The sequence below is a fragment of the Pelodiscus sinensis genome, chromosome 11 (assembly GCF_052426305.1).
Source record: "Pelodiscus sinensis isolate ZL-2025 chromosome 11, ASM5242630v1, whole genome shotgun sequence".
Lineage (NCBI taxonomy): Eukaryota > Metazoa > Chordata > Testudines > Trionychidae > Pelodiscus > Pelodiscus sinensis.
This window is the reverse complement of record NC_143062.1, coordinates 15,757,518-15,782,832: the sequence shown is the minus strand read 5'-3', so window position 1 is coordinate 15,782,832 and position 25,315 is coordinate 15,757,518. Positions and strand designations below refer to the sequence as shown.

General features: G+C 48.7%; 1 protein-coding gene across 1 annotated transcript in view; it reads left to right on the top strand.

Annotated features, from left to right (window-relative positions):
• LOC149523793 (uncharacterized) overlaps nt 1-25,315 on the top strand; it is a 30,540-nt gene that overhangs the window by 1,896 nt on the left and 3,329 nt on the right. The window contains exons 2-5 of the mRNA XM_089781121.1: nt 5,036-5,182; nt 5,778-5,899; nt 6,535-6,645; nt 8,556-8,654. Of these exons, the coding sequence (XP_089637247.1) occupies nt 5,789-5,899; nt 6,535-6,645; nt 8,556-8,654 (321 nt within the window). The 5' untranslated portion in view covers nt 5,036-5,182; nt 5,778-5,788. The remainder of the gene's footprint in view (nt 1-5,035; nt 5,183-5,777; nt 5,900-6,534; nt 6,646-8,555; nt 8,655-25,315) is intronic.

Below are 25,315 nucleotides of genomic sequence, written 5' to 3'. Positions count from 1 at the left end.
CAGGGATTAGTTTGGCCCCCACCAAACCCCCCTCATGCAACCATCCCGCAATTACATTAACCCAATGTGTGTGACATTAACTCGGAGGCGGAGAGGCTGCGGGAAATGTTCCCTCTAAGGCTATGTCTACTCTCACGGCTTCTTGCGCAAGTACAGCCGTACAGAATATCCACACTGTCTGCCTGCTCTTACAGTACAGCGTGGTAAGAGAGGGTGTCTTGCACAAGAACTACGCTCTTTTCTAACAGGTGTAAGCTCTCTTGCGCAAGAGGGCAGTGTGGATGGCTAAAATGGCCATCAGAGCTTTCTTGCGCAAGAGAGCGTCCACGCTGCCATGGATGCTCTTGCACAAAAGCACAGCTCACACATGGCAGTGGGGACGTGTTCTTGCACAAGATTTATTGCACAAGCACCCTTGCACAAAATGTTCTTGCGCAAGAAACCACCAGTGTAGACATAGCCTAAGGGTTTCCTCCCATGAGCAGAATGAATTGTGTTGTGCACCAGTACTGAGTTCATATGATCTGTTTGGATGTGCCACTGTGGCACCCAAGTTATTAATAAATATTTTATATACCTTTATCTTTTCTCTCCTGCCATGTCTCCTCCCCTTGCTCCATCAGCTCTCATGGTGCCTGCTGCCCCCCAACTCCTTACCCTCCTCTACTGTCCTGACTCCTGTCCTTCTCACTGCCCTCAGCCTTCCTGTGACCTGCTGCCCTCCACCAGCCCTTCTCTGCCCCCTGTGCCCACTCCTCCAGTAGCCCCACTCTGATCATGTGAGCTATCCCTCCTCATCCCCTCTTCTAACATCTCCCTCTACACACCTGCCCTGCCTCTCTCCTCTGGTGCTGGTCCCTCCCCTGCAGGTGTCTGCCCTCCTGCTTCACCCCAGAATTCCCTGGCACCTGCACCTGCACCTGCACCTTCCCTTAGCCCTGCACCCTCCTGGTGCCTCCCCCTTCCCTCACTGCCCCTGCCCCCTTTGCCCTCTTTTTCCCTGATGCCCACCCCCTCACCACTCTCTGCCCCCATTCTCCTCATGCCCCTCTGTGCCCTCACACAACTTGTTCCATCCCCACCTTTATCATGTCCACCCCTTCTTTCAAGCCTTCTCCCAGCACCTCCCCTCCCCCCTCTAGCTCCCAATGCCCTTACCCTCTTCTCTCACAGCATCACTCTGTCCCCCCTCCCACTGACACCTCCCTTCCTGCCCTTTCCTTCATTGTCTGCACTTGGCCCCCTGGCATTTGTCTCTCCTCAACCCTGTCTCTTGGTGCTTTCCCCTTTCTTCCCCCTCCCCCTCCACACAAGCCCCTTCCTCTCCTACCACTTCCCTATATTCCCCCTCCCCTTCCACACAAGCCCCTTCCCCTATCTGCCCTTTCCCCCTCCTCACAGGCCCCTTCCTCCCCCTCCTCCTCCTCTTACCTTACCTTCTGCCTTCCACTTTGCGGGGCCAGAGGCTGCGCTTGGGCCCTAGAAGTCCCCGGACTCCGAACCCGGAGCTAGGCCGTGTGGCACAACGTGGCACCAAGCAGTTTTAAAGTCCTGGGCTGTGACATCACATCACGCCCAGGCATATCCCTGCTCACCTGGGAACTCCGCACATGGTAGCGTGCCCCAGCGAGGGGGAGCCAGACTTAAAGCTGCACATGGCATGGATGGGCTGGGGCCGGGGTGGGAGGCTGCACAAGGGGACTGGGGCCCACTCCAGGCAGGGCCGGGGGAGAGACCCAGCTCCACATATTGGTGGAGCAGGGCCCCCGGCTCTGAATATTGGAGCAGCACAGGCACCACAAGCCCATATAACTCGCTGCCCATGCTTCCGGGTTCAGGGCGCGGGGCTCGATTTGGGGGAATTGGACGAATCGGCCTAACGCCGGCCCTGATCATAACCCCTGATCATTGAGGGGTGTTGCAATACAGCAGTACCTGTAAGAAATTTAAGTGTGGGGTGGAGTGTGGGGGGCTCAGAGCAGATGGATGATGGGGTTGCAGGATGCTGAGCTATGTATGGGGAAGATGCAGGAGTCAGGGCTGGAGTGCATGAAGGGCTCAGGACAGGGGATTGGGCAAGGGCGCCATTTTGTTGCATAGTGGGGGAAGCAACCTGTGCTCCGGGACGCAGCTAGCTTTTCATCCCATTCCCTGGATGCTAAGGGAGTGAGGAGAAAGTGCTTGCATTCTGTGCATTCTAAGGATGTTAAGGATTAGTCAACTATCTGATAAGCCAAGCCTATTCAACTTTGGAAACCCTGGGGACCACAGTGATACTCATAGCACATGCTGAGGGCCACAACTTAAATGTGGCTACATATACATGCAAATATATATGCAAATATATGCAAATAGCTTCTTTCACACTGACGGGCATGAATACAAAGGTTAAGGCAAGACACTTTTGGCACCTGAGGCGGGGAGCCCAAATGACACCCCCATAGCCCCTCACTTGGGCCAAAACTTTGAAAGGTCTCAATTCTGCCTTTTTCCTGTTCTACTTCTCTCATGGTACTGCAGAGAGAATACATATGCACCACCAACAGACACAATTTTCTACACTCTGGGTCCTAGAGGTGCCCCCCTACAGTCTGGCACCTGAGGTGGCCGCCTCAGTTCGCCTCATGGTAAGGCCAGCCATGAGGCAAGACTATACAACATGCAGGCCCCATTTAAGTCCGTTCTGCTGATATTAATGATATGCAATATTTATCCAATTTTCACCCATATGACAGCACTTTTAATGAGCAATGACAGTCCAGGAATTTAACTGCTAAAATGCATAGCTACAGAAGTCCATTATATTGACTACTTTTTTGTTTTGGCTCTCACCCATGAGTCGCATGTTGAGCCCCATGTAAACCCAAACCACACTGCGGGCCGCAAGCAAACAGTAGCCCTGCAATAAGCAACTATTTATCAGATAGTCCAATCGACTAATCGCTTCCCCCACCCCCTTTGCTGCCTTTGACAGATAGAGGCAGCAAAGAGGGGGGAAAGAGAGAGTACTTCAAAGTGGCAGTGCTGCATGGAGCCCTTCAAATGCTGTGGTGGCGTTTTGAAGGGGCAGCGCCACACAGCTGATCCCAGGCTCAGTGCGGCACTGCCACTTTGAAATGCCGCAGCTGGGGACTCTTGTACATTTCAAAGCTGGCGCGCTGCGTGCTATCCGGGATCACTCAAAGCACGACAAGCCAGAGTCAGCAGGACTTTCCGCTGGCCCGGGCTGCACATGAAGTTCTAACTATGAAATGCACAAAAGCCCCCGCTGGGGCTCTTGTACGTTTCAGAGAAGGAATGTGGAAATTCCATCGACTACTTGACTAGTAAATTAACCGATATTTAACATCCTTAGGGCATTCCTCTTACACCTGGCTGGTGAAGGGAAGTGAAAAGCTAGCCGCAACCTGGAGTGTACAACTGCTGCCCTTCCTATGCACCCAAAATGGTGCCCTTGGGGTTGGGGTGTAGGGGGATGCAGGAGGTAAGAGGTTGTGGTGGAGGTAGTGAGTTAACTTACCTGGCCCAGGCCAAGCCACTGCAGCCAATTCCTCATCTCTTCCTACCTGCACCACACAGAAGCGGGCCTGGGTCAGGCCACAATGGCCATATGGGGCTGCCACCAGTTACTCCCACAGCAGATGGGGAGCAGACCAGGGCTTATTCCAGAGCCAGGTGACTGTAGCCATGGCTGCAGCGCCTACCCCAGGGCCCAGCAGGCATGAAGCTGGGGCCAGGCCATTGCAGCAGGAGTGGGGCCTTGGCCACATGGGAGCCAGACCATGGGCCTGCCCCAGAATTGGGGCTGGGGCCAGGCTGCCGCAGCTGTGGCCACAACCATGGCTAAACAGAGGCCAATTCTGCCACATCTCTCCCCCTCCCAGAGGAGTAGGGCTGCCACCAGCCCCTTCTGCAGCAAACCAAGCTGGGGCTGTGTTTCTGCAGCCCAGCTGGATGGGCTGATTCTGCACCCCGCTCCTCCTCCCTGGCAGGAGTGGGGCCGGGCACTGTGGCCAGATGGGATCCCCTCCCAGCAGCCTGCTTAGGAGTGTGTGCACCTCCCTTACAGCATGCTCCCTGTTGGCCCCTTTAAATTGCTTGCCTGCTTCCTTCAGAGGAGGGCGCCCCAACTGGCTCTTGCCAAAGTGCAGCCCACTCTTACCGGAGCTGCACACCGGGGCGCATCCCCTTACTTTCACGTCTAGAGGATTTTCCTAAATGCCCCTCTCCTAACATGCTGAGGAAACCATGCAAGTCATCATCGCCCACTTGAAACATTTCCCAGCATGCACTTTGGCACTTCCCCCATTCTGCCTTTGGTGGGAATCACCTATGAACATCCTCAAAGCCACCTTGCTGTCCTTCCACCTGTTCGGTCCCCTTTGCTGTACACTGCAAAACATTCCCCAGGGCTCTGCAGCTGGTGAGCTGAGTGTGCAGATTGGAAACATTTGATTGGTTCCCTCTGCTCTTTCTGTGTGGTAGTTTAATTCTGCTGGGGCCTATAATCTAACATTAAGGCTCTATCTGCTCATCCAAGTTGTGCTGCTTTAACTGTGCCTAGGTGGCTAAAGTGGAGCAGTCCCCTAATGTGGACACAGTTATGCTGGCACAAATGTGCTTTAGGCCAGGATAGCTATTCCCTAAATTGTACCAGGATAAGGCACCTTTATCGTGGTATAACTGCAGTCACACTAGGAGCTGTCACAGTATGACTAGATCTGTTTTAAAAAATCACACCTTGGCATTGCTTTTAGCAGGAGGAAAGCAGAGTGTAGACCTGGCTATAGACTCTTAGCTCTTTGAGGCAAGGACTATCTCTTTATGTTTGGACAGCGCTCAGCAGAATGGGGGTGCTGGCCTACTGGTACTACCACAGTACAGCCAAAGTAGGATCTCAGCTGTGGGAAATCATGGGTGCTAAGTGCCACCCTGCAACACTGACATCATGAAGCCACTTGCCTGGTTAAAGATGGCAGCATTGGCCATATTTCTTTGTATCAATATGCTGCTTGATATTCTATTGCCCCCACAGATCAAGTGAGCCCAGACGTCAGATATAAACTTCACTGGGACCGTGGAAGCCAAGAAGATGATCCAGACACTTGGGAACAGACCCTGTTGCTCTTCCTCTTTCTCCACTACTCGGACCAGTTTCAAGATAAGCCCTCTTATGATTTCTGTATGTGTAAAATCCCTTGACTGTTTTCTAAGGTAACGTGCCAGTCCAATGTGTGGGCTTGTCTCCCCCTAGAGGCTGGAAACCAAAATGGCAGAGTTGTATTTTAGTATTAGTTCCTAGAGCTCCAACCAAGATCAGGGACTCTGTTGTGTCAAGATCTGCACAGACCTTGACTGAGATCAGTGTCCCAGGGTGCCAGGTGCTGCACAGACCCTTCTGAGGTAGGGCCCCAGCCAAGGCAGGCACTGCACAGACTCCAAAAGACATGGGAGTCACCAGCATGGTGGATGCTACACAGACCATAGAGAAGTGCTATTAGGCACTATGCTACAGAGAACATGAGAGAGCCCTGTTGCTGTTGCGGGCCTTGTGCAGCACCTGGAGGGACAGGACCTCAGGTTGGGTGCAGCATCTGATACAATGGGGACCTGGTCATGGTTGGATCCTCTGGGCAACCCTGCAACATAAATAATAATGGATTTACCTTTGGAATTTGACATAGTTTTTGGCTCCTTGGATCATCATTGCATAAAAATGACTCTTCCCTAAGTGAAACAAATCAAATAGAAACGAACCCTGATCTGTTGTGACTCAGGGGCACGGCGCATGATTGCATCCCATCTGGATCAGATTCTCCTGTGCAGCCAGCAGGCAGTGAAGCGTGGAGCCCAGGCTGTCATTGATACAGTACTAGAAGAGCACTGCAAGAGAAGAAAGGTAGGAGTTCGTTCTGGTATGTGTATTAGGCAGCACAGAATCCAGGGATTTGAGACTGCAGGGTAAGCTCGTCTATCAGGGCTCCCCTCTCAGTCCTCTCCAAGCCTGCTGTTGTGAGTTTGGCTCTTCCTGCTCTTTATATTCTCATTGTTTTATTACTAGCTTCACCACATATCCTGCAGCCAGACTCCTGTGAACTGTGCTCCCAGGAGATTTTGCCAACACAGCAGCGTGGGATTTAAATGTCTGCACAAAACTTCAGGTTCCACAAGAAGTGGGGTGGGTGACTCAGGAGCCGCTCCTCCTGAGTCAGTGAGAGCTGTTGCACTCAGTAAGAGGTGCTGTCCTTTTGGGATTAGTCCCAATCCCAGTTCTCTAGGGCTGGGCAGGGGAATGCTGTAGATGACACCATGTAAAAGAGACCTGAACCCACTAGATGGCAGGGTTTTCCTAGATGTCAGGCTGATCCCCTTAGGAGCTGAGCAAATTCCAGTAAGACCATCCCATTCTGCCCCCCTTAGCTTCCTCACCACCACAGAATTCACCTTGGTTTTCTGCCCCGTCCCTTGATGGCCAGATGGAGGAGTGTTGATGGGAATGGAAATATGCAGTAAAATTCCCTTGGCCCTCCCCAGAACCAGCAGAGGTTGAAGCTGTCCCTGCCCGTCATACTAGGTGCCATTTCCAACGTGGTGTCCAGCAGCACTAACAGCCAATTCAGAAGGGAATGTCTGCAGAGTCTGCAGGTAACTATTGTATGTGGTGACTTTTTTTCAGATGCTGTTATAATTCTTGATGAGGGGCAGCATGATCCAGTGATCAGCTACCCTGACTCAACTGAAATTCAGGGCTACTGGACTCTTATGGCTCAGCCACTGACTTGCTGGGTGATCTTGAGCAAGTCCCTTCCTCCCTCCTTGGCTGCCCTTCCAACCTTTTGTCTGTTTAGATTGTGAGCACTTCAAGAAAGGCACTTTCTCTCATTATGTGTCTATGCAGTGCCTGACATAAAGGGGGCCCCAGTCTTACCTGGGGTCAGGGCAGCTCCTGGCAGGACAGGAGCCCCAGTCTTAGTCAGAGTCTGTGTTGCATCTGGCATAATGATATCCTGATTTCAGTTGGGTCTTTCCAATCCCCATTAGATGTTAATGGAAGTGGTAGCCTTCAGGGACAACTATAATATTACTATTTAGGGCCCTATAAAATTCATGGTCATGAAAAAAGCATCACAGACTGTGAAATTTGATCTCTTCCCCATGAAATCTGGTCTTTTGTGTGCTTTTATCCTATACTGTACAGACCAGCATTTCTTAAATTGAGGGTTGTAAGCCAAAAGGGAGTTGCAGGAGGGTGACAAGTTTATTTGGGGAAGGGTCACAATATTGCCACCCTTCCTTCTGTGCTATCTTCAGAGCTGTGGAGCCAGAGAGTAGCAGTTGTCAAGGCAGTTGTCTCTACCAGCAGCAGTGCAGAAGTCAGAAGTAAGTGTAGCACTTCCTTACCATGCCAACTTTACTTTGGTGCTGCTGCCTTCAGAGCTGTGCAGCCCGAGAGTGGGAGCTGCTGACTGAGCACCCAGTTCTACAAGCAGCAGCTCAGAAGTAAGAGTGGCAATACCATACCGTGCCATCCTTACTTCTGCGCTGCTGCTGGGGCAGCTCTGCCTTCAGATCTGGGGTTCTGGGCAGCAGCCACCACTATTTGACTGCTTAGACAGAGCTGTTACCAGCAGCAGCACAGAAGTAAGGGTTGCAGTACTGCAACCCCTCACATACACATACACACACAATAATATTGCAACTGCCCCACAACTATTTTTTGGGTTAGAATCCCTACAATTCTAACACTATGAAGTTTCAGATTTAAATAGTTGAAATAATTAAATTTACAGTTTAAAAAAATCCTATGACTGAAATTGACCAAAATGGACCATGACTTTTCTAGGGCCCTAATAATAATGTCATGAGAGGAGTCCCCAGATAGCGTTATCACACAGTCTTTCAAAGTCTCAGAGATTAACTTTAAACATCCACGTGTAGCCGCGGGCAGTTCGTTCAGAGTAAGGGGGATTTAAAAATGGCGGCCAGACGGGAACATGCAAATAAAGCCCAGGATATTTAAATCCCGGGCTTCATTTGCAACTCCGGTTCCCTGATTTGCCTACCTAACTCGAGTTACCGAACTATTGTAGACATACCCTAACAGATTTATTAGGATGTAAGCTTTACTTGGAAGAAATCTTATGCCCTAATAAATCTGTTAGTCTCTAAGGTGCCACAGGACTCCTCACAGTCTACAAGTATTTTTTATTACCTCTGAGCAAGTTTTTAGTATTTGAAGAAATGCTGTGATGTTAGTGTTGTGATGCCATGGTTTTTGGAGAGATGTGCCAGGTGGCAGAGAATTTGCTGTCTACTGTGTTCTCTAGATTTGGAGGCAACTCTTGAGGCTCCATTGCTCTCCCAAGAATTCTGCTCCCCCTCAGCAGAGGGATGAAAGCATCATCACTAGATGAAGTGCTATAATAGTGCTTGTAAGGGCAGACATAGCTTAATGTCTCTGGCAAACCGTAGAATCATGAGAACTTTTCAAAGGAGAGCTCTCAAGAATCCCAAGCAGCTTTCCCCAGATGACTGGATTCTATTAATGTGTGCAGGTTGCAGATACTTCAGAGCTAATGGCAGCCATTCAAACAGCCTTTGAAAATGTCACTCAGAAGCGACTGATGCCCAGTGGTACATGCAATATCACAAAAGTAAGTCAGTTTCATCTTCTGGCTCCCTCTTTGAGGCGCCTGTATACTGATCTGCGTCTATCTGTCACAGTACATACCTACTCATCCACCAATCCCATACTTATCATGATATATAAACACTAGTTAGTGTTGGATCATGAAAGATACTACAGATGTAAAGCTGCTATTGAGTCCCATGCGGCTGAAATCCCCTACAGACTGTTCCCTGTGGATTGTTCCACCAGAGATCAAGACACCCAACATCAGATCCCATCTGCCCTATTCTTCTCTGGGGCCCACTGTAGGATTACTCCCTGGACATTATGTCCCAGGGCTTCGTACAGTCTGGTTTTCAACACCCTTCAATCCTTAATTAGAATTTTAAAAATACATACTTTTTTAAAAAAAGACAATCTTTCTAAAAGTGCATCAAAAAGTCAAAAATAAAGTTTAAGCTAGCAATGTAGGAGAAAGATTGGATGGCTAACAGTGACTACCTTGAATCCCACTTAGCCATCCAATCTTTCTCCTACATTGCTAGCTTAAAACTTTATTTTTGACTTTTTGGTGCACTTTGTTCTTTTCTTTAGTCTTTTGGAGCGCTTTTAGAAAGATGGTCTTTTTAAAAAAAAAAAAATTTTAATTTTTGTCTTTTTGGTCGTAAATCTAGTGTGATGCCTATGGCAGGACGGAGGTCTGCTTGTGGTGTGCTCTTACCTACAGCGCTGCGAAACCAGTTCCCCCCCCTCCACGAGCTGAGGCTTACTTGTGATGGCTCCCCCAGTCAGGCCGGAGGAGGGGCGGCGGCAAGAGGCCTATGATGTCTCCTGTGGTCAGGCTGGCGGGGGGTGATGGAAGGTGGGGGTGGAGGCAAGAGGTCTATGACAGCTCCTATGGTCAGGCCGGTGGGGGAGGGGCTGGCGGCAAGAGGCCCGTGATGGCTTCCGTGGTCAGGCTGGCGGGGGTAGTAGGCCGGCAGCTAGGGTTGCCAGATTCTTTAGAAAAAAATACCAAACATGGCAGGGAAAAAATTGGTTGAGAAAAAACAATAACTACAAAAAACAGGGGACCAAATTTGTAGAGCAAGAAAAAAAGGCACAAAAGAAAGAAGCACTGTGCCTTAAAAATCCCACACTCACCTCTCTCTCCTCCCCCGCCAGATGAGGCAGGAGGAGTGGGGGAGAATGTCCCAAGTGGCCTTCCATCTGAGAAAAACAGAAAATACCGGACATTTTACATGTCCAGTATTGTCTGTTTTTTTTTACTGGACAGAGGCCGCAAATACCGGACTGTCTAGACCAGTGGTCCCCAACCTATAGAGGCTCCCGGGCGCGGGGCCACTCACACGCCGGGGGCGGGGCCACTCACGCGCCAGGGGCGGGGCCACTCATGTGCCAGGCGCTCGGGGGGTGGGGCCATGCATGTGCCAGGCGCCCGGGGCGGGGCCGCGCGTCCTGGGACATGCCAGGGGCGGGGATGCCCTTGCACCCGGCCGCCCGAGCGCCTTGTGCCGTGGGCCCGGGGCTGGCACTGCCGCCCGAGCCGCACGCCTGGGGCCGGCACCGGCACCGCATGCCCGTATGTGCCCCGAGGCTGGGGCCGCCAGAGCGCCGCGCACCAGGCGCCGGTGCATGTCGCGCGCCTGGGACCGGCGCCTCCAGTGCGCCGCGCGCCAGGGGCGGGGCCGGCCCAGGTTGTCGGCGGGCGCACACAAATGCCCCGGTGGGCGCCATGGCGCCCGCAGGCACCACGTTGGGGACCACTGGTCTAGACCAATACCAGACTCCTGGCAACCCTACCAGCAGCAAGAGGCGTAGCACAGATGCAGGCAGCAGAGGCTGCCTGCAGGGGATGGCGGGGACAGCCGACCAGAGGGGCTGGGAGCCATGTGGCACAGCACAGAGCCAGGCAGGCCACCTGAAGGAACTGGTGGGGGTGGCCTGCCAGAGGGCTGCGTGGGCCGCCTGCAGGAGCTAGCAGGAGCAGTCTGCCAGGGGTGGGGGTAGCTGCGTGGCACAGAGCAATGCAGGCTGCCTGCAAAAACTGGTGGGGGCAGCCTGCCGGGGGGGGGCTGGGCATGCCACCTGCAGGAGCTGGCAGGGGCAGCCTGCTGGGGGTGTCCAGGAGCTGCGCAGTGCGGCACAGAGCCAGGTGACAGAGCATGCTTGCAGGAGCTGCTGGGAGCGGCCTGCTGTGTCGGCCACAGCATCAGCGCCTCCCTGGGAGTGGAGCCATGTGGTGCGGAGCTGGTGAGGGGGCTGGGAGCCATGTGGCATGAAGCCAGGTGGCAAAGTACGCCTGCAGGAGCTGGTGAGGGCTGCCGCGTTGGCACATGTGCAGCAGCTGGGTTGCGTTGGGTGCGTATGCAGGAGCAGCAAGTTGAAAATCCTATGACAGACAGACAAGAACGGTGGCCACTTAATAGAAAGATTGTCTAAAAAATCTTCATCCTGCTATCACCTGCTGCTGGGGGAAAAACAGCTACTCTCTTGTATTGTAATTGGAGTTTTGCAAGCTATGGGTGCAGACTTGTACTTCACTCAGGTGTGTGTGCACACGGAAGCCAGAAATCTTGTCCTAGCAGTAACTGTAGATGAAGTGCTCATGCTTCTGGCCCGTTAACCCTTCCCCAGGCTGTTCAAGGGCTCCAACCCCAATCAAGTTCCTTCACACTGAGCATGAAATGTTAACACTCCAGTGTAGAGGACATAGAGTGGTTTGTGGAAGATATCTTTGTGCCCACATGTTGAAGAACAACTGTCACAGTCCAAGTAGGTAACCACTCTTCTTTGATTGTGTGCAAATGTGTATTTCACTCAGGGGACTCAGAAGCCAAGTTAGGGGGCAGAGTCTACTTATAGATGACTGCAACACTTGCCTTCCCCAAACTTGCATCTGATCTAGATGCAACACTAATAGCACAATAGTAAAAGAATGTGAGGCAGACCAAGAAGCTGCCCTGAAAATGTCCAATATCGAAACCATCATTGAGGAATTTGGTTAATATAGTTTGGGCACTTGGCAAATATGCTCACAGCTTCTGTGGAGGTGAAATCCAAGCTGTCCTACATGCCATTGTAATGCAGGATGTTATCCAGCTAGAAATGGCTTCTGCAGAAACTACCTGACCCTTCTTTGGAGCCACATAGGAAACAAAAGTCAAGGTGAGGAAAAAATGGATCAATTCTTTCCAAACAAAATGCCATGCATTATCTCACGTCCAAGGAATGAGGATGCTGTTTGTCTGCATTCTTGCATGGATCAGGAAAAACACAGATAAGTAGATTGTCTGGTTAAGATGAAACTTTGCTGCCACTTCAGATAAAAGCTTAGGATGTGTTCTCATGACCACCTTGTCTTTGCAAAACTGAGTATATGGTGGTTCTGCCATTAGGGCTTGCAGATCACTAACTCTCCTTGCCCAAGAAATGATCTTTTGGCATGGGAAAGGCAGAGACCAAGATGCAAAGGGCTCAGACAGAGGATCCATGAGGACACCCAGCACAGTGATAAGGTCCCACAATGGAATCCCTTCCTTCACTGGGGGAAAGGGAAGAATGACACCTTTCAAAAGTCTCATTACCATGGTGTCTGAGAAAACTGATTTCCCTTCGACTGGAGGAGAAAATGCAAAATCATCCCCAAGTGGACCACCAATTAACTGAGAGACAGACCAGAGAACTGAAGGTGTAACTGGCACTCCAGAAAGGCATTGCATTTAGTTGAATTCCCTGGCTAGAAACCTAATTGAAAATATTTTCATTTAGCCAAATAAGCAGCCCTACTAGAGGGAGTTCTACTATTAAATAATATGCCTTGCTTCCCAGGTTTTAAGACATGCACTTCATGCAAGGACACAATGCCTATTTTGGATGGGTATTCATAATGCATTCACTGTTTAGGTAAGTTTCACATTCCATAAAAGTACACTTACTGTAGCAACCTCAAAGCTTGAGTGAGAAGAGACAATGGTCTCCAACTCAAATTCATCTTACTAGAGAAATCTTGAATGCCCACTTCAGATCCTGGACATCCCTTGACAAGGGACTCTCTGGGAACATCTTTGGTAGACAGAGCTAGTGTTATTTCTTCTACAAAATGGAGGAAAAGAGCCACTTTCTTCCTAAGCATAGAATAGTAAAAAAAAGGTATCAGGAGGAAGGTCCTGCAGTAAGTGAAAAGAAGGTGCTAGGGAGGAGCTATGGGGAAGTGGCCCAAGGAATAATAGCTGTCATGCAGCTGATTCAGGAAACATTACAGACAGCTGCTATCCAGTGTCCCTGGGCGGGAACCCAGACTAGAGGGTGAGCCCAAGTTCCCCCAACTCCTTATTTCATAGACTCATAGGCTACTAGAACTGGAAAGGACCTTGAGAAGTCATCAAGTCCAGTCTCCTGCCCTCATGCCCTCAAGCACTATAGATCATCCCTGAGAGATGTCTATCCAACCTGCTTTTAAATATCTACAGCGATGAAGATTCCACCATCTCCCTAGGCAATTTATTCCAGTGCTTAACCACCCTGACAAGTAGGAAGTGTCTCCTAATGTCCAACCTAAACTCCCTTACTGCAGTTTAAGCCCATTTCTTCTTGTTTTATCAGAGACCAAGGAGAAGAATTTTTCTTCCTCCTCCTTGTAACATCCTTTTACATACTTGAAAACTTCTATTATGTCTCCTCTCAGTCTTCTCTTTTCTAAACTAAACAAATCCAATCAATTTTTTCCATCTTCCCTCATAGGTCATGTTTTCTAGACCTCTAATCATTTTTGTTGCTTTACTCTGGATCTTCTCCAATTTCTCCATGTCTTTCTTGAAATGTGGTGCCCAGAATTGGACACAATACTCCAACTGGGGCCTAATCAATGCAGAGTAGAGCAGAAGAATGACTTCTCGTGTCTTGCTCACAACATTCCTGTTAATGCATCGCAGAATAATCTTTGGGTTTTTTTGCAACAGTCACACTGCTGACTCATATTTAGCTTGTGGTCCACTATGACACCTAGATCTCTTTCTTAGTATTCCTTCTTAGACAGTTGTTTCCCAATCTGTATGGCCGTGTCCAGACTCAGGGGTTTTTTCGGGAAAAGTAGCCTTTTCCCGAAAAAACTTCCCCTGCGTCCAGACTCAAGCCGCGTTCTTTCAAAATTATTTCGAAAGAACGCGGCTTTTCTTTCGATGGCGGTAAACCTCATTTCACGAGGAAGAACGCCTTCTTTCGAAAGTTCCTCTTTTGAAAGAAGGCGTTCTTCAATGTAAAGAGGCCGTCTTCGAAAGAGAGCATCCAGACTCGCTGGGTGCTCTCTTTCGAAAAAGCGGATTTCTCTTTCGAAAGATCCGCCTGCAGTCTAGACGCAATCTTTCGAAAGAGGCTCTTTCAAAAGATGCTTTCGAAAGAGGCTCTTTCGAAAGAAGCCTGCAGTCTAGACATAGCCTATGTGTGAAACTGATTGTTCTGGGGCACAGACTATCCAGTAAGTTCTTGGACTGCATTGGAGACAACTTTTTATTTCAGAAGGTTGAAAAAGCTACCGGGGGGAAGCTGTTCTAGATTTGATCCTAACAAATAGGAAAGAACTGGTTGAGAATTTGCAAGTGGAAGGCAGCTTGGGTGAAAGTGATCATGAAATCATAGAGTTCACAATTCTAAGGAAGGGTAGAAGGGAGAACAGCAAAATAGAAACAATGGATTTCAGGAAGGCGGATTTTGGTAAGCTCAGAGAACTGATAGGTAAGGTCCCATGAAAACTGAGACTGAGGGGAAAAACAACTGAGGAGAGTTGGCAGTGTTTCAAAGGGACATTGTTAAGGGCCCAAAAGCAAGCTATTCCGATGTGTCAGAAAGATAGAGAATATGGCAAAAGACCACCTTGGCTTAACCATGAGATCTTGCATGATCTAAAAATAAAAAAGGAGTCATATAAAAAATGGAAAGTAGGACAAATTACAAAGGATGAATATAGGCAAACAGCACAGGAATGCAGGGGCAAGATTAGAAAGGCAAAGGTGCAGAATGAGCTCAAACTAGCTACGGGAATAAAGGGAAACAAGAATACTTTTTATAAATACATTAGAAGCAAGAGGAAGACCAAGGAGAGGGTAGGCCCACTGGTCAGTGGGGAAGGAGAAACAGTAACAGGAAACTTGGAAATGGCAGAGATGCTCAATGACTTCTTTGTTCTTCTTCGAGTGGCCCCGTGGGTGCTCCACTCTAGGTGTCGGGTCCCGTCCCGGCGCCGCGGCTCGGAGACTTTTCATAGCCGTGCCCCGCCGGCTCGCGCATGCGTGGTTCAGCAGGGTAGCGTTCGCGCCTTTGATCAGCCGCGCGCGAGCCGGCAACCGTCAGTTCCTCTCAACCGCCTCAGGTCGCGGTCGGAGCTCCCTGATTTCTCTTCACTGATGGTTTCTTTAGATAGTTCTCCACTGTAAATAGTTAGAGTCAGTTAAGGTTAGTGTTAGTTGTGTTCCTTTTCTTGTTCTCTCTGTAAAAAAAAAAAAAAAAGAAAAAGAAGAAGAAACTTCTCTCTCAAGACTTCGGCGAAAGCCGCCTCACAGTGCTGGTGAAATTGACTACCCGGGGGATTACACAGGCATCCCTTACTTTTGGTGGCAATGCCTGGCTCAACTGGGTTCAAAAAATGTTTAAAGTGCCGTGAAGCCATGCCAACGGCTGACGGCCATGACACTTGTATCAGGTACCTGGGGGAAACTCATGTCCCTGACAAGTGCACTCATTGTAGAAAATTAACTTCAAGAGCCCGAAGGGAGCGGGAGATGAAAGTCAGGATGTTAATGTTTGACAAGGCTCTGCAGCCTGATCCGATCCCTCCTGCAGCCACAAAAGCCTCGGGGCATAAGAGGAGAGCGGCTTCTCCGGGGTCGGCTCTCTCCAAGTCAACAAAGCCATCCCCGACGCGTTCTCTCCCTGCGGCAGCCACAGCGTCGGCAGGAGCTTCCAAGGAGACCCCCCGGAGATCTGGTAACCCTGCTGGGGCTGATAGGGGAGAACCCCCGCTGCCCAGAGGGAGATTGGCTTCAGCGCCGACATCGGGAGCGGCAGCGCAGCTGGCCGACAGGTCTGCACCGGCTTCAGCAGCGCGCTCCCTGAAAATGACAAACACGCCAGGACCGCAACTGACCAGCCTCTCCGCACCGGCTTCAGCGGCGCCTGATGCATCGGTGCCTATCCTGCCTGCCCCAGCGTCGGCACCGCCCCCTCCAGCACCGCCTGAGCCAGAACCGGCTGATGCTTCAGGGCCGGCACCGTTGTTAACCACGGCACCGGACGTACCACAACAGCTGACTTCTCCAGCACCGCTTCACTTTCATTCGGTGCCTGGCTCCCCCATGCGTCTGGGGATGGATGGGGCTTCTACACCTAGAAAGTCACTATCCAAGACTCATTATAGGGACAGATCCCTTTCTCCAGCTGTTTCATCGGGAATTCATGATTGCTATCGTATTTACGTATCTCCTTCACGAATTGGGCGCAGCCGCCATGACTACAGGGATGCAGTGTATTTAGACACACATCGGTCCCGTTCACGATCCCATTCACCCTCCCGTTTTTCGAGGTACGGGTCTGTTAGACGTTCTCCATACCGCGTCTACTATATCCATCATGATAGTGCACGCTCCTCTCGGCACTCCTCCCCGTCGCGCTCCGAGCCCTATTATGACCGCTATCATAGATCATATTACGATCGTCCCCAACGTGACTATACTCCATCATCACGCAGAGGATCTTCCTGCGTCCGCCAATCACCAACAGCGAAATACTTACCTCACCAATCACAGCCATTACATTCGCCTTCTCCAGCTAAAAGTCCAACGATCCAGCTGGACCAGTCTGAACCCGAAGAGGGACAGTTGTCTGAAACAGAGGACCCTAAGCCGGGGACTCCTCCAGCAGACTGTTCCTCGTCTTCCCCGGATTAGGCGATATGCCCAATTGACATCTCTCCGCTGGATGATCTGAAACACTTTCAGGATCTCTTCAAACGAGTGGCGGGCACGCAGGAAATACAGCTGGAGGATGTTCCAGTTAAGAAACACCGCCTCTTGAAAAACCTTCGTCCACAACAACGTGCAAAGATCGCATTACCAATCGATGATGCAATAATGGAAGTGGCGGATGAGATATGGCAAACCCCAACATCGGTTACCCCTACGAGTAAGAAGGCTGACAAGAAGTATTTTGTTCCAGCGAAAGGCTTGGACTTTTTATTCAATCATCCCCAACCTAATTCGTTGGTAGTAGACGCAGCTCAACGTAGGAATAAGGCGCCACAATACAGAAATACCCTTCCAGACAGGGAGAATAAAAAATTAGATATTTTTGGCAGGAAAGTCTACTCCTCAGCCACGCTGTTGTTACGAATTGCAAACTACTCAGCCCATCTATCGAATTTCGATAATTACTCGAAGTTAACAGAGCTGTTACACCATCTGCCAGACAGCAAAAAGCCACTCCTGAAAGCAATAGTTCAAGAAGGATACGCATCATGTAGTACTGCACTACAGATTGCCATGGATGTGGCTGACACAGCAGCTCGAGCCGCTGCTACAGGTATAGCCAGGAGGCGATCATCTTGGCTTTCATCGGCAGGGGATCCAAAGGAGTTGCAAAATAAGGTCGAGGATCTGCCGTTTGACAAACTAAAACTCTTTGCGGCAAATACTGATGAGGTTCTCCATTCGGGGAAAGATTCCCGTACAACTCTACGTACGCTTGGGATGTACACTCCCTCCTTCAAACGCAGACGTTATTTCCCTTATCAACGGAGATATGATTTCAATTTTGCTAGACAGCAGACACGTCCCTTCGACAACCAGCGCCCTAAACAGCGCCCTCAACGCAAGCGGCCACAGCAGAATCGTCCAGCTAATCAGTCATCAACTAAGCAGCAAATTTGACTTCATTGTCGAGGACGCAAGCCAACTACCTTTAATCAACACGGAAAAACATCATCTTTTTCACCATCGCCTACGTTCTTTCTATCACCGGTGGTCTGCAATCACCACGGACAGATGGGTACTAGAAGTAGTTTGGTCCGGCCTCTCCATCCCTTTTCTCTCTATTCCCCCTACCACTCCCCCTCCCCCGTCCCTTTTCAGGGACCCCTCTCACAAGAAACTGTTGAAGCAGGAAGTTCAACGCTTGCTCGCCATCGGAGCAATAGAGGGCGTCCCCAAACAGTTCTGGGGAAGGGGGTTTTACTCCTGATATTTTCTCACCCCAAAGAAGTCGGGAGGTTGGAGACCCATTCTAGACCTTCGAAAGCTGAACCGGTACCTTCGAAGGCTCCGTTTCAAGATGGTAACCTTATCAATCATCATTCCGTCGTTGAACAAAAAGGATTGGTTTGCAGTCCTCGATTTGCAGGACGCCTACTTCCACGTAGAGATTCACGTGGCGCACAGACGTTTTCTTCGTTTCCAGTTGGGGAGCGAGCATTATCAGTACAGCGTCCTACCATTTGGTCTAGCATGTGCTCTGAGAGTTTTCACCAAGACATTAGCAGTGGTCGCGGCCCATTTACGCAGACTGGGGGTGACAATATTTCCTTACTTAGACAATTGTCTCCTCAGGGGTGCAACGTATATGGAAACATGTCACATGGTCCGGACAGTATCCAACGAATTTGCAGCTCTGGGCCTCCTCATAAACTCAAAGAAGTCATCGTTAGTTCCCTCCCAGAGCCTGATGTTCATAGGTGCGTGACTCGATTCAACTGCAGTGCGAGCATACTTACCACTAGAACGTTTTACGGCAATCAAAGAGCTGGTACACACTGTGGTGCATGCTCCAACAATTCCCACACGTGTTTGTCTGCAGCTGTTGGGACACATGGCCGCCGCAACCATTGTAGTGCGCAACGCAAGGTTACGTTTTCATTGCCTCCAGCATTGGTTAGCCACGGTTTACATTCCGTCAAAGCACCCTGTCCACAGGCCAGTAGTGGTGCCACGGTATGTCCGGGATTCCCTCCAGTGGTGGATCAACCCGGCCAATCTTCTCACGGGCGTTCCATTTCATCGACCACAACCCTCAACACAAATCACTACAGATGCCTCCCTTACAGGTTGGGGAGCTCACATGAGCAACCTTACGGTTCAGGGACGTTGGTCGACACAAGAGATGCTACTGCATATCAATGTGCTCGAATTAAGAGCGATACGACATGCTTGCAAACATTTCCAAGCCCACATTCAGAATACAACGACCAGGATTTTAACGGACAATATGGCGACTATGTTTTAAATCAACAAACAAGGGGGTGCCCGATCCCGTTCTCTTTGCGCAGAGAGCACTCGTCTATGGAATTGGTGTATCGCCAACAACACCGTTCTCACAGCATCCTACCTTCCAGGCATCGACAATTTAATAGCAGACTCTCTCAGCAGACGTTTTCCTCACGACCACGAATGGGAGGTACGTACAGACATACTGACTCGTATCTTCGATCGATGGGGATTTCCAACAATAGATTTGTTCGCGACAGAACTCAATTCGAAATGTCCCGCTTATTGCTCGAGAGCCAGAATAGGACGCCACTCCCTGGGAGATGCCTTTCTTCTCCACTGGGGCACATCGCTACTATACGCCTTTCCCCCGGTAGTGTTAATTCCCAGGGTTCTGGAAAAGATCAACATGGACGAAGCCCGGGTGATCCTTCTAGCACCGTCATGGGCTCGTCAGCCCTGGTTCTCAATGCTCCACCAGATGTCAGTGAGAGCACCATATGCTCTGCCTCCTCTTCCGAATCTGTTGACCCAGGACAACGGAGCCCTCAGGCACCCGAGACCCGAAGTTCTACACCTCACCGCATGGATGCTTGCTGGTTCACCGACTTCAAACAATCATGTTCTCGGCGAGTCAAGGAGGTGTTGATGCACAGTCGAAAGGAGTCCATACGAACCGCTTATGCGGCTAAGTGGTCGAAGTTCCAAGCATGGTGTACGGACAACAATGTGGACTCTCGTTTTGCAACCCTACCCTGTATATTAGAATACCTCCTGCAGTTACATGACAAGGGCCTGGCTCTTGCATCTCTACGAGTGCACTTGGCAGCAATTAATGCCTTCCACCACAGGGATGGCGATTTTTCGTTGTTCGCGCACCCTACTACAAAAAGATTTCTGAAGGGGCTCTCGAACCTTCACCCCCCGCGAAGGCCTCCTCCTCCCTTATGGAATTTGGATTTAGTCCTTCAAACTCTGACTCGTCCCCCTTTCGAGCCCCTAGCTACAGTGTCATTGCACCTACTTACTGTCAAACTAGTATTCCTCCTAGCCATTACGTCGGCTCGCAAGGTGAGTGAGATAGCAGCTTTTATGGCCTCACCGCCCTATACAGTCTTTTCGAAGGAATCGGTGACACTGAGAGCCCATCCAGCGTTTATTCCAAAGGTTTCCTCTGACTTCCACATAAATGAGCCGGTGGTTTTACCATGTTTCTTCCCGAAACCCCACTCCTCATCACAAGCGGCACAGCTGCATACGCTGGATGTGAGGAGATCCTTAGCGTTTTACATTGACAGAACACGGGATTTTAGGAAAACAGACCGTTTACTACTATCATTAGCACGTCAGTCAAAAGGGCAACCACTAAGTTCTCAGCGTATCTCGAAACTAATAGTTTCATGTATATCCATGTGCCATTCATTACGGGGGAAGCCTCTCCCTTCTCTTCCAAAAGCTCATTCAACTAGGGCAGTTGCTACTACTACAGCCTTCCTCAGTGGAGTGTCCTTTCGTGACATTTGCAGAGCGGCAACATGGTCGTCTAATGTGACTTTTATGAAGCACTACGCTATAGTCGATCAGTTTGCTTCAGATGTTTCTGTGGCTACGGCAGTTCTACACCGTGCTGGTAGTCTTGATTCCGTAGCGTCCTGATTCTGTTCCGTGTACTGCTCCGGAGTCACTTAGAGTGGAGCACCCACGGGGCCACTCGAAGAAGAAAAAGAAGTTACTCACCCTGTGAAGTAACGATTGTTCTTCGAGATGTGCCCCGTGGGTGCTCCACGACCCGCCCGTCCTCCCCGCTCCGGAGTTTTTCTCTCTTAATTTGTCTTTCAGATGAGCGGGTGAGAGGAACTGACGGTTGCCGGCTCGCGCGCGGCTGATCAAAGGCGCGAACGCTACCCTGCTGAACCACACATGCGCGAGCCGGCGGGGCACGGCTATGAAAAGTCTCCGAGCCACGGCGCCGGGACGGGACCCGACATCTAGAGTGGAGCACCCACGGGGCACATCTCGAAGAACAATCGTTACTTCACAGGGTGAGTAACTTCTTTTTTCGGTCTTCACTGAGAAGTCTGTAGGAATGCCTAACATAATGAATGCTAGTGGGAAGGGGGTAGTTTTAGAAGGTAAAATAAAAAAAGAACAAGTTAAAAATCACCTCGAAAAGTTAGATGCCTATGAGTCACCAGGTCCTGATGAAATGCATCCTAGAATACTCAAGGAGCTGATAGAGGAGGTGTCTGAGCCTCTAGCTATCATCTTTGGAAAATCATGGGAGACAGGGGAGATTCCAGAGGACTGGAAAAGGGCAAATATAGTGCCCATCTATAAAAAGGGAAATAAGAACAACACAGGAAACTACAGACCAGTTAGTTTAACTTCTGTGCCAGGGAAGATAATGGAGGAAGTTATTAAGGAAACCATCTGTAAACACTTGGAAAGTGGCAAGGTGATAGGGAACAGCCAGCATGGATTTGTAAAGAATAAATCATGTCAAACTAGTCTGATAGCTTTCTTTAATAGGATAATGAGTCTTGTGGATAAGGGAGAAGCAGTGGATGTGGTATACTTAGACTTTAGTAAGGCGTTTGATACGGTCTCACATGATATTCGTATCAATAAACTAGGTAAATACAACTAAGATGGGGCTACTATAATAACGTGGGTGCATAACTGGCTGGATAACCGTACTCGAGAGTAGTTATTAATGGTTCACAATCCTGCTGGAAAGGTATAACAAGTGGGGTCCACAGTGGTCTGTTTTGGGACCGGGTCCATTTAATATCTTCATCAATGATTTAGATATTGGTATAGAAAGTATGCTTATGAAGTTTGCAGATGATACCAAGCTGGGAGGGGTTGTGACTAATCTGGAAGATAGGGTCATAATTCAAAATGACCTTGGCAAATTGGAGAAATGGTCTGAGGTAAATAGGATGAAGTTTAATAAAGACAAATGCAAAGTGCTCCACTTAGGAAGGAACAATCAGTTTCATACATACAGAATGGGAAGCGACTGTCTGGGAAGGAGTACGGCAGAAAGGGATCTAGGGGTTATAGTGGACCACAAATTGAATATGAGTCAGCAGTGTGATGCTGCTGCAAAGAAAGCAAACATGATTCTGGGACGCATTAACAGGTGTGTTGTGAGCAAGACACGAGAAGTCTTTCTTCCACTCTACTCTGCTCTGGTTAGGCCTCAATTGGAGTATTGTGTTCAGTTCTGGGCACTGCATTTCAAGAAAGATGTGGAGAAATTGGAGAGGGTCCTGAGAAGAGCAAAGAGAATGATTAAAGGTCTAGAGAACATGACCTATGAGGGAAGATTGAAGGAATTGGGTTTGTTTAGTTTAGAAAAGAGAAGATTGAGGGAGGACATGATAGCAGTTTTCAGATATCTAAAAGGGTATCATAAGGAAAAGGGAGAAAACTTGTTCATCTTGGCTTCTGGGGATAGAACAAGAAGCAATGGGCTTAAACTGCAGCAATGGAGGTTTAGGTTGGACATTAGGAAAAAGTTCCTAACTGTCAGGGTAGTCAAACACTGGAATAAATTGCCCAGGGAGGTTGTGGAATCTCCATCTGTGGAGCTATTTAAGAGTAGGTTAGATAAATGTCTATCAGGGATGGTCTAGACAGTATTTGGTCCTGCCATGAGGGCAGTGGACTGGACTCGATGACCTTTCGAGGTCCCTTCCAGTCCTCGTATTCTAGGATTCTATGATTCCTAAGTGGAGTACTTTGCATTTGTCCTTATTAAACTTCATCCTGTTTACCTCAGACCATTTCTCCATTTTGTCCAGATCATTTTGAATTATGACTCTATACTCCAAAGGACTTGCAGCCCCTTCCAGCTTGGTATCATCTGCAAACTTAATAAGTGTTCTCTCTATGCCAATATCTAAATCATTGATGAAGATATTGAACAGAACCCTGTGGAGCCCCAATTATTATGGCCTTCCAGTGTGAGTGTGAACCATTCATAACTACTCTCTGAGAATGGTTATCCAGCCAGTTATGCATCCAACTTATAGTAGCCTCATCAAGGTTGTATTTCCCTAGTTTATTGATAAGAAGGTCATGCGAGACCATATCAAATGCTTTACTAAAGTCTAGATATACCACATCCACTGCTTCTCCCTATCCTACCAAAAAAGACCCTTAAAAACAACAAATAGTCTAGTAGCACCTTAAAGACTAACAAATCATGTAGATGGTATCATGAGATTTCATGGGCACAACCCACTTCTTCAGATGACAGGAGTGTTGGAAATCCAGATCCAAGAATAAATAAGGGAAGGGATGGGGGAGGAAAAAATGTAGGGGAGGAAGAAAAAAAGAGACAGTGAATAGATACGCTTCAGAGGGATAGACAAGTTAGTCTGCACCAGGAAAAACTTAAAAAACAACAAATAGTCTAGTAGCACCTTAAAGATTAAATAGTTACAAGAGGCTGATAAGAACCATTAGTTGGCACTTGGAAAGAAAGATGACCAATACTAGATTCTACACAGACATCAAGAACCATTAGCACCTTCATTGGTTGGTTGGTTAAGTCATTAAGATATGGAAGATAATGTCCAAGCCATCCGATATTCCAGTTCATACCATTTGCATAAGAATTAAACTTGTGAATGAAGTTAAGTTCCAACCCTTCTCTGTGTATTTGGCTTATGGAATTGGTCTGAAACAAAACAGCAATTTGGAGATCCATTAATGAATGTCCAGGAAGATTAAAGTGTTCTCCAACAGGTTTTTGTGTATTACCTTTTCGGATATCTGATTTGTGTTCATTAATTCTTTCCTGTAGAGACTGTCCAGTTTGGCCAATATACATTACAGTGGGGCAATGGTGGCATTTGATGGCATAGATCACATTAGTGGATGTGCAGTTAAATGAGCCTCTGATTTGGTGGCTGATATGGTTGGGTCCAGTGATGAAATCACTTGTGTAGATGTGTGGGCAGAGTCGGCACCAGGACTGATTGCAGGAGTGGGTTTCTGAATAATTATAATGGAGGTGTTGTGTGGTTACTGGAAAGAATTTGTTTGAGGTTAGGGGATTGTCTGTAAGTGAGAATTGGCCTTTCCTCCAAGGCCTCTGAGAGTGAGGGTTATTTTCCAGGATAGATTGTAGATTGTTGATAATGCGTTGGAGGGGTTTAAGTTGTGGACTGTAGGTGATGGCAAGTGGAATTCTGTTGTTTTCTCTTTTGGGTCTGTCTTGAAGTAGTTCATGTCTGGGAACTTTTTTGGCTCTGTCGATCTGTTTTTTCACTTCTCCGTGTGGGTATTTCAGTTTTAAGAATGCTCTATATAGATCCTGTAAGTGTTTGTCTCTGTCTGTGAGACTGGAGCAAATCCGGTTGTATTTTAGGGCTAATCTGTATACAGCCAAGTGGAGAAGGACTGTTTTGGAAAGGAGTCTGGCCTGTCCTCAGTCTACTTGGAGGGGAAGTAGAGATTATTAAGATTGGTTCCTTCTCTTTCCCCTATGCAGGCCAATGATGAGGGTGGCTAAATAAATGGCAAGTTTGTGCCATTGGGAAAAGTGTCTAAATTGAGGGCTGCCGTGTGCCTTTGAGGTGAGCAATCTGCCCAAAAGTACGGGACCCACTGAGACAGAGAAAGAGCTTTCTTAAACATCCATCCTGCATACAGACAGTTCCTATGAGTCACAATAGGAAAAGACCACCTACAGTACATAGTGCTACCCTTCAGACTTTTGATGGCCCAAGAGTTTTTACCAAAACCCCAGTAATAGTGGCACATTTGCGTAAACAGGAAATATTGATCTTCCCCTACCTATAGATGACTGCATACTGAAAGGACCTACTCAAGCAGAAACCATAAATATTACCCAGAAGACTATCACCTTCTTTCCCATGTTAAGGTTAGAAATTAGCAAACTGAAATCTGGTCTAAACCCTGTACAATAATTGGACTTCATTGGAGCATACCTAGACACCATAGAGGCAAAAGCTTCATTACCATTGACTAGATCTGATGCACTGATCACTCTCTCATCAGTGATTTTGCTTATGAGCAGGACTGGGAACACAATTCCTAGGGGATGCCTTCCTTATCAGATGAAACATCTCTTCAGTACACATGATACACAAGATAAAGTGCTCCACTGAGGTCTGGATTGAGCCAGGTGAGCCACGGGCCAAAAAGTTTGAGACCAACTGCTCTAGATGTTAGACCCACATTAGCATTCTACCTGGTGTGACAGACTCAGGCCAGAAAGGTATAAAAGAGTAGTGGAAGAAAATATATCTAGGTAAAATGTAACCATTCTGAAAATCACTGAGATTGTTCATCTTCACAAAGGGATCTGCAATATCAAAACAAAGACTTTTAAAATGCATCTCCAACTGCATCCAGCTATGCTATCAACAACAACAAAAAAGAACCCCTGATGGGGATCAGA